Here is a 15,058-nt window from a genome sequence, read left to right on the forward strand (position 1 = left end):
TGGAAACATAGACTACATTTACATGCATATACGGTATTCGCAACATCCATTTGGTTTCGTATCCACGTTCATTTTTGCAATCTCGTGCGACGCAAAAATGCCTTGTTACAAACCATTGCAAATGGTTTCGGCAGTCAATAAGACTCAGAACTCAATAGTTGGAAGTGCCCGGTATAAGTGTTTGCTTATGCAACCACACTATATTCTCTATCAATATACCTCGTCGCTTAAAACTAGTATGTTGAAAGTGCTTCATGGCATGAGAGTATAGCATGTGATAAATCGTCCATTTACCTCATGAACATAATCGTGTTCTCTCATTGATGGTGTGGGTATTATAACTATGTCCTCGATGCAAACTAGTTTGAACTTCAAAAATATTTTGGTCACTACAATATTGCAAATATGTATGCCACTGTGACCGCTTCCATGACGCTTAAATTGTTGCATCGGTTTTGGCATAATTTGAACAACCCTTTCCAACAAGGAGGATGCACTGTGAAATCTATCAAAGAACCTCTCCGTCAGTTGCTTGAATGACATATGCACCATGGCAATGACTGGCAATCCTCGGGCTGACTTTAACAATCCATTGAAAGACTTTGAGACATTTGTAGACAAAATTCCCATCTTCTGCCACCATCCTTATACAAAGTCCACATATCAATCTCAAGATCCCTCAATCAAATATAAGCTCCTTCATCTTCCTGCCTAATAAATTCCATTCGCATCAAGAATTTCCTCTCTTGATGATCTGTTACAGCCATCCACATTAGATCATGCAACCTCTTGTTCGAATAAGCCCACTGGAAGTTGACCTTAAGTGCCTAACACAATAACGGTGGTAGACGTACAACTCCTTTCATTCATCCAAAGCACACACCGAACTTAAAATCCCATGGTTCCGATCAGATATTAGACAAATACCTGAACGTTGTCTCACAACGTACTCCTTCACGTGGTTTAAAAACCATGTCCAAGTCTCTTTACTTTCATTGGCACAAATAGCAAAGGTGACAGAAAATATTTGGCCACTATCATCTACTCCAACGACTATCAACATCTTTATATCGTACTTTCCGTACACATGTGTGTCGTCTATAGAGTTTACGAGCCAACAATGAACAAAACCATCAATTGATGGTTTAAATATCCAGAACACATTCTGAATATGTTTTCTAGAATGTCAGGACACCGGTCGTGCTTCCATTAAATAACTATCCTGGGTTTAAAGTGTTGCAAAGCAGCCATATACCTCGGTAGAGCCGCAAATAACTTATCCCAGTTGCCATAAACAATCTCAAACGCATGCTTACGCCCGAGAAATGCTTTTCTTTTGGTAATGGTACACCCATATACCTACACAACTGATGTTATGCACTCATTCACCTTGTACCTTATGGACGATTTAATGTGCGAAATCAAGATGAGGGAGATCAAATCAACGATCAAGTTAAAATGATTCCCATTTAACGTGTTCATTACAAGTATGTTTGCCAATGTATTTCCCCACTACCCACATATTAGTTTTCAACTTTCTCCCACGCAGCATCCACTTACAACCTTGGTCGCATCTACGACAAACCACCTTATATGTTTTTTTAGGTGACTTTACAACCTCTATCTCACGATAGTTTTTTATGCTGTAAATTCGCACTGCCCTGCTGAGGCGAGTATTGTCACTGAAAAACATTTTTTTATAGAGCTCCGTTGGTCTACTGTCATCCCATATTGTTGTACTAATGTCATCAAGATCCCTTTGTGAGGGCATCCATATCTGGTATACTTGGCAAGTGATCAAGGCAGGGAATCGCCCTTGAATAAAAGGACACATGCGACTTGTACACCGTTGGTCTAACGGTAGGTGGAGTCTGCATATACGAAGCATGCTGAGTGGTGGCATCATGCTCCATCATCAAATCCGGTTGCTCATTGTCTCTTTGATATGTGAAGTGTTGTTCCTTATCGTTGTTCTCACCAGGGAAGGGTGTTTCATCGCTAGACTAATCATCGTTGTTGTCATAATCACTATCATCTTCCTCACTCTGTGCATCTGTAGTATCCTGATTTAAAATACCATCATCGCCCAACTGAGTTAGGACAAGACCGTCATGTTGCTCATTTTCACTGCACATTGAATAAAATAATTAATATTTTGTACATCTCAACAGAATATATTAACTTTAACGCTTAAACGTACCATTCATAATTTGTAGATATTTTATGATGCACATTATCAAATTGCCAATGACCGAGGATGGACCAGCATGATCCATTGCTCAAAAAATATGTAGATTCTAACTGTTGATTGGTTCATAACTTGTAAAAGTCATTTCTGGCCGGTAACCCCTATGAAATATATAAGATTTAGTACTATTATTATACATAAAATAAATAGTTATACTACAATAACAAGGTAAATTGCAATTTACCACTCGGGCTATGAATTCTGTAAACTTGGCGACCCTCTATGCTGCTGCATTGGCGAGAAATTATGTCTTCGATCCTCATTAACCCATGAAGATAAGTTTAGATCTGGCCAAACTCTTTCATACGGAAACTGTTCGGATAAAACAACTCCAAAAATACCACCAGATAGTTGAGTGTAAGCTGTAGTTTGCGGAATATCAGTGTTGTTTACATCTTCGGACTTTACGTACATTTCCAGCATGCTTAACACAAGAACATCTCTGCATTCGTCCGTTGTTCTAGAAAAACCTTGTAAAGTTTCATCGTCATCGATGTTAAACTCGACATAACAAGCCACACCTTGTGGAGTAAGCAAATCCATATATCTTCTGGTTACCTTAAGATTAATCGAACGTTTACTCACACTCATTCTTTTACAAATTAGAGATACCAATTTGTGGTACTCCAATGTGAGTAGCACCTTAACAATACACTATGGAGAACAATTATAGTGAACCGAGTTATTCTCCACCATAGCCTCACCACTCCAATATAATGCATCCCTAATTTTTCACTCATCAGACATCGTAGCAAGATTCAAACAGAACTTTGTATATATTGATGAAGATGAAAGAATGTATAAAGGATGCTGAATAACAAAGGCAAATTGGTTCAAATTCACTCAAGAATGATTGTTTCATGAATGAACATTAGGTCTTAAGTAAGCAAAAAATTTCGTAGACACATGAAATGTCCATATAGCGCATGTAATATATGTGCCATACACATAGCACATGTATTACATGCGCTATAGTCTTGACAATCATGACAGCCATAATATTCAGTATAGCGCATGGATATACCTTAACGAGATATTTGGCCGCGAAGGTATAAACGCATGTTATATGTAAATTGGTAGTAGGGCTTGCGCATATATTGGGTATAACCAATAAACCGAATCGATAAAATGCTATTGGGTTATCGGTATCGGGTTATTGGGTAAATAGTTCGATATCGATTTAATATTATTCGACTAATGGCTTATCGGTTCGGCTCTCGATTTGTCCAATTTTATTAACGGTTTAACCGATAGCCCAATAAGCTTTATCAAAATTATAATTTTACCCACTAAGTATATAAAATCACCTTATGGATTCATTCTCTCAATTCTCTCGGCAGTTACTCTTCATCTTCTGACCTTAATCCTTAGAGTAAGTTTTAAACTTTTCTGAATTTCTCAGTTTAGTTTTTCAATTAAGATTTTTTGTTTTAAACTTTAGAGAATTAATTGTTCAGATTTTTAGTTTTTCTATTTGTTTCTTTTGTTGCACTGATTCTTTAGTATTTACAAGATTAGGATTTTATTATTTTCCTATGAACTATGCCCGGCCGCACTGAGATAGTTAGTAAGATTAGATTGTTGAATGTCTTATCCCTTACTCCTATTAACTTATAACTTTGAAAATTTAGATCATTCATTGGTATTTTCAAATGCAAAGAAAGTTTTATTTTCTAAGTTGAAATTTAATCTCTCTTCTCTTAAGAGCAAAAATTCAATTCCTTTCTCTCAATAGTATGGTCACAATTTCTATGATTAAAAACATGAATTTTTGGATAGTTTTTATTCTAATCGGGTAAATCGATGATCGATAACCGATATCTTATCGGTTCGGTTACCGGTTTAGTATATTTATAAACCGATAACCGATATGAATACGGATAATATTCACAACCGAACCGAACCGAACCTATCGATGCCCACCCCTAATTGGCAGTGACCCCTTTTCCCCACCTATTTTGGTCTCTCGAGTCCCAAAAGTAAATTTTGCTAAGTAATAACCTTGACCCAATTTGACACCCTGTACGGGTTAAACCCTTCTTTGACGTGCCGATTCTATTTACTCGTGAGACGCGCAGTTCAAAGTGAGAAATAACGGAGCAATGATGGAGGTAGAAGACGAGCTGCAAGACTCTGCTACTCCTTGCTTGCATTTAGTCTCTGCTTTCCTCGCCTGTGAACCCCCGGATTTCGTTATCTCATTTGCCAGGTTACTCTTTTCAACCCCTGCTCATTTTAGCTAACACCAAATGTAGCGTATTTGCAATTGCCCTCCTAATAGTTTCGTTCGACTAAAAATTATTTGAATTAACACTAGGGATTGTGGAGGTGGTTCCATTACGGAGAGTGTGCAAAGTTTCATTTGGAACCAATGTATCAACAAATTCGTGAGTTTATTAAGCTCTAACCTTCTAGTTAATTTCTTATTTCCACAATCGAATTATTCTCTGATTTTGGATGCTCTTCTGAATGCCGTAGGATGTGAAGTGTAATGGGCATTATTTAAAAAGTTTCTTGAAGAAGCTCATCGTTGAAGTCGAGTCAAATGGGGACGTTGTTTTGGATGAAATATATGAAATGTATATTTATTGTCTGACTACTCTGAAGGTAATTTCTTTTTTAAAATTTTTATCAGTTACTTTATGATAATCGGATTTTACTATCAGCATTGGCTTATGTTGGAATTGGCCTTCCTTTTTTGTTGCCAGGATGATGAATTGACTAAAGGAAACACTAGAACGTTAAGAAGAGTTTCATTTCTACATCCCAAGGGTGAATATTTTTTCTTTTCATTCCCTTTTTTTGGCGTGGGATTATGTTTAGCTAGATTTAGTACCATTGAGTATCCAATATGTGGTGTACACAGATTGTTCACAACCCTCAAGTTGTCAAATAACTAGGAAATTTGAAGTCACGTTGCAATGTTCACTTAACATGCTTGAAGGAGATACAGGGTATGTACTGCCCCTTTTTCTCTTCCCTTTTAACTGGAATTGGGCTTGTTTAAGGATATGCAGCCCTAGTTTACTTTGATATGGTTGACAGGTACTACGATGAAATACATTTTTTAAGAGATTCTAGATCTTTGGACGTCGTATAATTTTAATTATCTTCAGGAGATTCTCTTATTGCAGCTGGGTGTAGCAATAAGCCTTCTGGTTAACTTTACTATGCGAAACAGCAAACTCATGTTGATAATCCTTATGTTTAAGCCATTCATTTTTCCTTCTTTTTGTGATAAGGGTGGTGTATGGCACCTCGACTAATCCACTAGGTATCTGCTACCTCCCACAAGTACAGGGTAACTCCGTCCTTTTAAAAATGAGAAGAAATAACCTGGCCTTTTTGCCTTTGTTGGGATTTGAACCTTAGTCTCACATAGTGTATTCCAGCTTTTATCAGTATGTTTACACATCAGGCTGATATCTACTAAATACTTCAATAATTAATTGTGTGGAATCTCTACATCAGTGTTATTAAAAGCCATCACTACGCCGCTTCAAGTGATGAAGCGATGTGAAGCACGGGGTTATTACTTCATCGGTGAAGCCATACACTTTACAGAAGTTTGCACTTCAAACAATGGTGCACAACGTGATCCTAGCGAGAATCAGTCGCTTCTCTCAACTTTGAGAAGTTGAATTAATATCAGCATTATGGTATATTGGGTTTGGAAATAGTTATTTTAGTTGTAATTTTCTGTTTGATTGTTTTTAATTTCCCATAAATTGTGCGCTTCACTTCAAAGAAGCGTGCACTTCTCTTCTCGCTTTTCGCTTCAAGCCCCATGAACCTTGTCGCTTTTTTGCGCTTTTCGCTTTCAAAAGCCCGACTCTAGATAGGTGGCATGTTTACTGGATCCTCTACTATCTACTTGAAACATATTGTTGCATCAATTTTTTTTTTAAGAAAAAAGAGCAAGTGATCCTTGATAATTTATTTCCTTCTTTACCATCATACTCTTTTTCCTTCATAGTGCAATTCATAAGTACCATAAAAGCTTATAAATATCAGGATTTATGAACGTTACTCTTGTTAGACATTTTAACTGACGATAGTCACCCTTTGATGCTTGTGGATGTAAGGTGGCATAACAACCTCCCTTCTAGCATGTATTTCTTACTAGTTTCTCCAAGGTATAAAAATTGTATTCCCATTAACAAAATTCTGGAGTTATCGATTTCTTATCAGACTAGATGCCGTTTGCCCGTGCTAGCACGGGCCCAACAATTTGTGTTATATTGTATTATCCGATAAAAATTTAATGTGGTGATTAATTTAAAATTTGTTATCAAGTTAAATTCATTTTTTTTTCAAATTGTATTTGGGTATGAACTTCCCTTAATGAGAAATACTTTTCAAACGAAATATTAATTTAAAATTCTAGTTCATTCTTCGAAGTATAAATAACGAACTAAAAATTAACACATATGTTATTCTACAAATAATATTTCAAGTTGAAGTTGAAATATTATATGTCCAAATTAACCGAACTTTTAAATATTATTTTGCAATTTCAAGTAAATATTGTCCAAACGCATATTATAAGTTACAAGGTTTGACCAGGACATATTTTTATAAAAACTTATATTATGAGAACTTCTTAAACTCAAATATTTATAATGGTTCGTGATTATCAATCTTACATCCGTATACACTTTTAAGTCTAACCAAATTTAATAATTAGGAAGATACACAAATATGACTCCTACAAAATTTTACTATAGAATAAAACATCGGATATGATGGAAAAGAAGGAGCTTTTCCTTTTCTACATATTTTAGTTTTCAAGATTTTTCTTGTTTTCTTTAGTTACTCTAAAAATTATATAGGACGTGAATTTCTTATATGATGCAACTTTCTAGCCTTCATTGAACTTTCATCCAGTAGTGATCTTTAGTTTTAATCTTTCTTTTTCCAAGCTTGTTTTATCTTTGAAATTTTTTAACAGTCTCATTCGCTGATACTTTGTTAATATTTGGTGATCGTGATACTTCTATGCCATTTCTAAATATTACTTAAGTAATCTCTTTATGATTTTATTCATGAAGTTCCAATGCATAGTCGCATTGACATCAAAGAAAATATTTAGCTAACATTAATGTTTTTGCCATGAAATAGCACTTCTTAAGTGCAACGTTGATATTCAAGAAGTTAAAAGGAAGAGCGCCAACGTGTCTTTCGTAAACATAAAATGTTGGATTCATTGCACTCACATGGGTTGACGTGTAACTGAGCGGAGGAACGATATTATAAAGTGACTACAAAATTTCAAGTGGGGACTACAGTTGTTGAGCGCGTGAAGATGGGTGCAAATTGAGCATGCTGAGGAGAAATGAAGATGGGGCGTACTTTTCAACCTAAAAATCCACGTGTGCTCAAGGATATGAAACTTTAACATTGGACAATAGCAAAAAGCTGTCAGCTCAGTAATTTAAATGGCAAGTACCGTGGTGCCCACACTCAGGTTGTCTAGGTGGAAATGACTATATAATCCTTCTATGAGCAGCCTGCGTTAACAATCAAAAGGACATAATAGACTATTCAAAATTTGGTTGCGCACGAAATGACTAAATTGCCCTTGAAAGGCAAGCAGGCATGACGACCCCCAGCTGCTTCCTAAGCGGCTTCTATATAGTAGTAATAGGGAAGACATTATAATAGCTCTCTTGCACTATACATTTTATGGGTTGAAACTGTCTTTCATGAGGGACCAGGTTTGGCTTTTGGAGTACGTTTGTGCCACAGCTTTGAATTAGGATTGCTGCATGTTGCAAGGGAAAGTTGGTAAAAGTTTTGCAAAAGCTAGTGTCGTAGTTCATTGTGATAGCATGCAGTAAACACTGACTTCTTACGTGCTTTTACCTGCATGTATTTCGGCCATTAACTAGTGGTACATAACTTACTAAATCTCCATGCTGTGAATAGTAACTGTGGAACCTCATGAGATGTAAATTAGCGCATGTGCGCGCACACACACAATAATTATTGTAAAAAATTAACTAGTGGTACATAATTGACGCAAATGCCTGATATGGTGAAAGTTCTGCTCTTTTGTTATCTCATAATCTTTTTACAATAATTATTCCCAGTTTGACTGCTGATCAATGTGTTCTATCTATTTCAATTTCATGGTTGAAACAGGTGCTCGATTTGGCCATCAGGTCTGTTCCTTTCGGAGTTCATACTTTCTTTTCCAGAACTGTTCTCAGACAAATCTTGTCTTGAGGTGAGATAGCTTTCCAAAGTATTCATCTGTTTGTCTTTGTTTATCAATTTTATTCTCTTCAATTTGTCTTAGGGAAAATTAAAACATAATAATTCTTCTGTTATTCTTGATGGATTTTTCCAAGGTGGAATGGTGCTGCTTTTGATCCTTTCTTGTTTTTCTAGTCATTCGGCAATGCTCTTTTATGTATTTAGTTAGGTTGATTTATTTATAACATTTGTGCCATTTTTTGTATTTTATCTATTAACAAAGCAGGTTGGTTCAGGTGTTGGATTGGTTGGTGTCTGTTTAGCTCACGTGAATGCCTCCAAGGCAAGTTTGCTTTTACTATTCTATCTTTTTTCCCCTCTGTTAAATGTGCCACTCTTGTTTAGACAAACGCAGCTGACATTATGTCTACCTGCTCATTTTAAGCTTCTATGTTCTATCTTCTTGTTCAAGGACCTTGTTGACATAATCACATTTTTGATGTTCTCCAATAAGAAGGGTCTGAAGAGATCAAATTTGTGAATCGGCTTGCTCTATCTCTATTTGTATTTTTGAAGTTACAATTGCTTTTGTCTTCTCTATTGCATATGTCTCTACGCCTTCTATTGAAAATGGCGAGGATAATTGACTGGACAGTAGATGCAGATGGTTTATTGTAGGATGTGAAGCATGCAATGGATAACGATTAGAATCAAGTCTATCAATTTATTCAACTACAATTTGGGTCAAGGAATGCACCGGTAGAAGCTAAAATTGAAAGAGACGCACTCTTGTAATCATGTGAATTTAGTCTACTATTCCCATTACATAGTTTTTCCATCATAAATATGAAGTAATACATTCCAAGATTACGTCTCTCTTTGCTTAATCTAGTAAGCTCTTGAACTTTATAGTCTGTATTTACATCTTAGGATAGATATAGTTGTTATCCTCATTTGAGCTACTGAAATAGTAACCTCGCGGAACCCTGTTAACAATGTGTGTATTGTTAAACATACTAATCTTCTTTCTCTTTTGTATGACTTCAGCAGGTCACTTAGATTTATCAATTTTGGATCCTTGATTTTAAATTTTTCTCCAAAAGCTATTTTTAGCTCCTGCAGGAAATGCTTTCGGATCGATTAGATAATTGTTGTAGTGGATTCAGTGACTGTTGATGGCATTATTTCTAGCCTTAGTATAAGTTCTAATAATTTTCTTGGTTCAGCATTTAAAATTTACCACCCCAGTATATGAATTGAAATCATTGATTAATTTGAAAAGTGAAATTTTTTATCCAGTTAAATCTGACCGGTCAAAAGTCAAACCTGGCCTAATAGAGACCTAACTGGCTGTGAGATAGACATTACAAAATTTTAGTAGATAAAATGACTATTTATGTCGATATGTAGTATATACCATTGTTAATCAAACAATACTTGTTCTATGAGGTGCTGATCACGCCTTTAAATAGTTTACTTGTTCGGCCAAATATTGCCATAAAATCTAGTATTGTTGCATCTTGTGGGTTATTTGGAACGAAAGGAATGGGAGGGCGTTTGAAGAGGTAGAATAAGATTTTGTAAAATTGCAAGATAGTCTTTTGTTTCTGTGTCTTTTTGGTGTACTCATGAGGTCCCTATTTGTATAGAGGATTGGGCCTCTTTTGTTGAGTACCATATATTGGTGTAGGAAGGGGTGTTCATAAAAATCCGAAAACCCGAACCAAACCGAAAACCAAACCAAACCGATCAAAAAAACCGATACTTTTTGGTTTGGTTTGGTTTTGGTTTTGAAATTTAAAAACCGATCAAATTTGGTTTGGTTTTGGTTTTAATAAAAAAAAAACCGAACCAAACCGAATATAAGAGTAGCTATTTTAAATTTATAATTACACCTATATATATGTAAACTTTTATACAAAGTTTCAAAAAATTTACAGTAAATGTTAATCGTTTGCACTTTTAGTACAGTGCTTTACCTTTACATTCTAGTTTGATTGGTAGTTTTCTTTTGTTAAGTGTAAGAATCTATTTCATGTTAAAAATAATATATTTTTAATTGAGTCCTTAAATTATTCACCACTATTTGATTCAATTATCATCAATATATCTTGGTAAATAATAGATTTCTCAAAGGGCAATTGATTTGATAGTGTTACGTTGAAAGTTTGGTCGCCGAAATATGTGTTTGGTAGTGTATGTCTTATATTTTAAGAAAAACCCGATAAATAACCGACAAAACCGAAAAATTGACATAAACCGAATCGAGAAAAAACCGACTTAATTGGTTTGGTTTGGTTCTAATATTTGAAAAACCGACTTACTTGGTTTGGTTTCTTTTTAGGGAAAAAACGATCCAAACCGAACCATGAACACCCCCGTGTAGGTTCTCTTCTTTTGGTATACGGCTTGTATAAGGGGTTTTCTCATTGTTAATAAAATTATTTACCCTATAAAAAAAAAAAGATGGTGCAGCAGACCTCGTATTCAGTAGGATTAACTTTCAACATATTGGTTCTAGTTATTTAATAATACACCAAGTTGCAGAAAATGCCAATTAATAGATTTTTGGTTGACCATCTCTTTATAAGTAATGTCCATTTTACCATCATATGGATGTGTTACACTTCACAAAACCTGTTAAAGCTGTGTATGTTGCCTGAAAAAATCCTTCCTCTAAAAAACTGCGCATCTTGTAAAAAAAATGTTTCAGTCTCGTTATACTTCTTGGTAGTTGGGAACAACAGCTGCTATAATAGCTTCACTACCTTTTTGTTTTTTGAATTTTATATTTTTTACCTGAAGTGTAATGGTTAATTTAGATTCTTATCCATAATGATTCAGGTAGTACTTACAGATGGTGACTTATCAACTTTAGCAAACATGAAGCTCAACTTGGAGCTAAATCAGCTGCACACTGATATGTTAGACCATACACAAGATACCAAAATGGTCAGTGCTCAATTTTTTTCTTTCTTTTTGCTTATTTGCATGTCTTCTTTCAGAATTTCTTCCAATTGTATTATGTATTTATGAATTTAAGTTGGCTAGTTTGACAATCATAGGCTCCTTGCATAACTTGCTTGGGTAGAACTGGCGGACATTGGTTTAAGGGGTTGATAATGTACTCGCTATATTTACAGCCATAACAGAGCAAATGCATGTTGCTGCACCTTGTTTCAAAATGTGAATAGGAGGTAGGACTAGGTTGTTGGTATTTGGCAGCAAGTTTCTTGGCATGTTTACTTCTACCACCATCCCTGAGATGAATTCTGACCTATCAACTTGATTTTTGAACAGTAGAATCATGGTACTTTACAATTCGGCATAATTATGCCTACTGATATCCGATAATGCTACAAATATTATTTTTTCAACAGTCAAAAGGTTTGATGTTTTTGATTCAGGGCAAAATTGGTTCTCTTTTAATTTTATAACAGAGGTATACGGCCCAGTCTGCGCGCCCCTCGACTATTCACTGGCATCGTACCACCAGTACAGGTCTTCAAGAATTTGGAGAAATCATCTAGCTTTTTGCCTCTGCAAGAATTTGAACCTACTCTAATCTTCATCTACCGCTAGATCATACCCTTGGATACTTTCTGAAAGAAAAATATTGTTGTCTAATCACGGAAGTCAAAATGGTTTTGGATAATCATTCATCATTTTACTTGAAACGCTGTTGTAGGGCAGTTGCGATTCTGCTTATCCACTTCTGCATGTAGGAAAAAATATATATACCAGAAAAGCAAAAAAACAAAAGATGAAGTGAATTCAGAGCACAATGGCGAGGGGCCAGTAAGAAAAATCTTCCATGTTTTAATTTCTTCCGGCTACCATTATGATAATGCTGCACTTTCAAAGTTTATTCTATTTATACCCAAAAACATACTGTACTTAGAAAGGTCAATTGTATATGATCTTTTGACCAAGCTCCAAGATAAATAGAACTAGGGGAAGAATTAACGAGGCGAGTGTTCTCAAGATGAAACAACCAGCAAGATGTGCACGCACAATCACTGTCTTCACTTAATGGATTTTCATGGACTTATGTGGAATATGCCTTAGATTTCTGGACATGTATGTCTGGTTTTCCTCTCTGGCCAAAGAGGTCACATTAGCAAGGAGAAATCTGGTGAAAATTCTACTTTATGTTCTTCATTTGTATAGGTTGTTATGCTTTACTATTGATGAAGATAAGTTTAAACATTCTGGAGTTTTACATATTGTGGAGTTAAGTTTCACAGGTGATTGCCCTCAGTTCAAGTGAATGCTATTAAACTCATTTAATCTTCTTTTTTTCTTGTTCATTGTTCATATCTGTTAGCTGACAGCCACAGGTGTACTATATCTCCATTGAAGTTGCAAAAATCTACCTTGCAGCTTTGCCTAGATGGAGTAATTAACCAAAAACATTTGTATAAATATTTATTGTTGGGCTGGACAAAGAACTTGTTCTTATTGCCAGTGGCTTACTGAATGTAATTGATTGCCACAGTAGGATGTCCAGATGATGTATCTCTAAGTTTTATAAGTTATTTGGACTGATGAAAAGAGTCGCTTGGAAGATGAAAAGAAAATTGACATCATTTTATAGTGACTCCTGAAAACTGAGAGTCCCCTTGGGATGAAGACATTGAGTTTTCATATTTACAACTATGCCCAAAGTCTAACATGTCCGCAAGATGAGTGTCATTGAGATGTACATGCTAAAGAAAAGAAGATGCACATGCTAAGATAGATGTTAGGTCATACTAGATTTTATGAGATTAGAAATTACCACATCTGGCAGAAAGTGCAGTAGCACACATTGAGAATAAAATGAGAGATCACGTCAGATGGTTTGGTCATGTCCTACTTCGACCTCTAGATGCACCAGTGTGTAGGTGCGAAACCATGGCTACTGAAGGTGTTAAAAGGGACGTAATAGACTTGAAAATCACATGGAGGGAAGTTTGATTTGAAAGGCCTATAATCTCTTAGAATCCACACAAACTGAGCAAAAAATAGGGCACAATGGAAGAAAAAAGATATACATAGGCGATGCACATAGTTGAGATTTGTCTGCCAGAAGAAAATATAGAGAACTTCTAGCGGAGATCATTCAGCATAAACTTAGAAACTAGCGAGTTTCACAAGTTGAACCCTGTAATATATCTGAAATGTATAGTAGTGTAAGCATAAGATAGCAGTTAAGACATTTCTTTCTGTATTCAGGTACGGTGCTTGTCTTTGCCGTGGGAGTCTGCAACAGAAAATGAGCTACATCAATTCTTGCCAGATATAGTGTGAGTATTGACTCTTGACTTTGCTTTTATTAGTTTTTGTGCCATGCTTATTACGTCCCTTCCCTGTAAGACTTTAATCTTGAGGAATGAATTTGCAGATTAACTGTTAGAAACATTGTGGAAAGAGGGAACTAAATGAATCTTAAAAGCCTTATGAAGAGTCTAAAAGAATGCTGCTGCAGCAATTGGTATATTATATTTAATTTGATTAGTCTAACTAGGTTGTGGTGCTAAAAAATTCAGTATAAGATTTGATTTGGATATAACAAGTTTTAAATTATAGCAAGGTGGAGATTACGAAGAAGATGGATACACTCGACTGAATATCAAGCCTTAGTGTCAATCTTTCCTTTATTAGTACCGGATTTTGACTTTCCTCTTCATAGTTTGGGTGCAGATGTGATATACAATCCAGTATGCCTCCCATACCTTGTTCAACTCCTTGCCGTTCTTTTAAAGCGGGATCCAAAGCTACATCATTTGAGTAATGGCTGCAAGGACTGTCCACCTGTGTGGAGATGTTTCGAAAGTGAAGAAACTAGTTCCGTAGGTGACAATGTTTTCCCAGGAAAAGCAAAAACAAATGGTGATACACATGTTGAGCATTTGTCACCTGGACTAGGACAAGGGCCTCTTGCATATATTGCTTCAGTAATTCGCAATATTGACACATTTAATTATTTCCTTTCATTGGCAGAACAGGAAAATTTAGTTGTATCCGACATCACTGAAACGATGAAGCCACTTGACTTGCTTCCTTATGTAAAATCATATCAGCGGTCTAGCATAAGGATGTTTAAAATTTCATACTTGTGCAAATAAGGTTTCTATGTAATCAAACAGACCTAAGTCTGCTGTGTGGAAAATTCAAATTGATTACTGTCACGGCCAGTAAATGTTAACTATAGCATAGTGATGTCCTTGTATTCATTTTTTCTTTCTTATTGAAGGGGAGCCTTGGCGTAACTGGTAAAGTTGCCTCCATGTGACCAGAAGGTCACGGGTTCGAGCCGTGGAAACAGTCTCATGCAGAAATGCAGGGTACGGCTGTGTACGATAGACTCTTGTGGTCCAGCCCTTCCCGGATCCTGCGCATAGCGCGAGCTTAGTGCACCGAGCTGCCTTTTTTTCCTTGTTCATATAGCTGTTGTGAACAGATGTATAGTTTATCGGTATTTTTTAACTTTCCGGAATAATAATTTGAGGAACTCTATATTCTTATTGGGAGAATATTTCAGACACGTAGAAATATTAAGATTATGTTGACAATGAAATTTGTGGCATGGAGAGTGAGTTTGTTGGAGTGTAGTTTAGGGATTTTCTC

The 15,058-nt window shown here is 35.8% G+C and overlaps 1 protein-coding gene across 1 annotated transcript; it reads left to right on the forward strand.

Annotated features, from left to right (window-relative positions):
• Nucleotides 1-4,243: 4,243 nt before the first annotated feature.
• LOC109210992 lies at nucleotides 4,244-14,658 on the forward strand. Its single transcript, XM_019374479.1, has 10 exons — nucleotides 4,244-4,457; nucleotides 4,566-4,635; nucleotides 4,727-4,855; nucleotides 4,957-5,020; nucleotides 5,115-5,202; nucleotides 8,393-8,477; nucleotides 8,733-8,789; nucleotides 11,291-11,398; nucleotides 13,664-13,734; nucleotides 14,121-14,658. The coding sequence occupies exons 1-10, from the start codon at nucleotides 4,351-4,353 to the stop codon at nucleotides 14,554-14,556; spliced, it is 1,215 nt and encodes a 404-aa protein (XP_019230024.1). The 5' UTR covers nucleotides 4,244-4,350; the 3' UTR covers nucleotides 14,557-14,658.
• Nucleotides 14,659-15,058: the final 400 nt, after the last annotated feature.

The sequence above is a fragment of the Nicotiana attenuata genome, unplaced genomic scaffold, assembly GCF_001879085.1.
Source record: "Nicotiana attenuata strain UT unplaced genomic scaffold, NIATTr2, whole genome shotgun sequence".
NCBI classification, from domain to species: domain Eukaryota; kingdom Viridiplantae; phylum Streptophyta; class Magnoliopsida; order Solanales; family Solanaceae; genus Nicotiana; species Nicotiana attenuata.

What these genes read in the sequence shown, in the direction of transcription:
- LOC109210992 (XM_019374479.1), top strand. Translation starts at nt 4,351, where the DNA reads ATGATGGAGGTAGAAGACGAGCTGCAAGACTCTGCTACTCCTTGCTTG. An exon ending in CAGACAAATCTTGTCTTGAG is followed by an intron (nt 8,478 to 8,732) that starts GTGAGATAGCTT and finishes TTAACAAAGCAG; the next exon opens with GTTGGTTCAGGTGTTGGATT. An exon ending in ATACACAAGATACCAAAATG is followed by an intron (nt 11,399 to 13,663) that starts GTCAGTGCTCAA and finishes TTCTGTATTCAG; the next exon opens with GTACGGTGCTTGTCTTTGCC.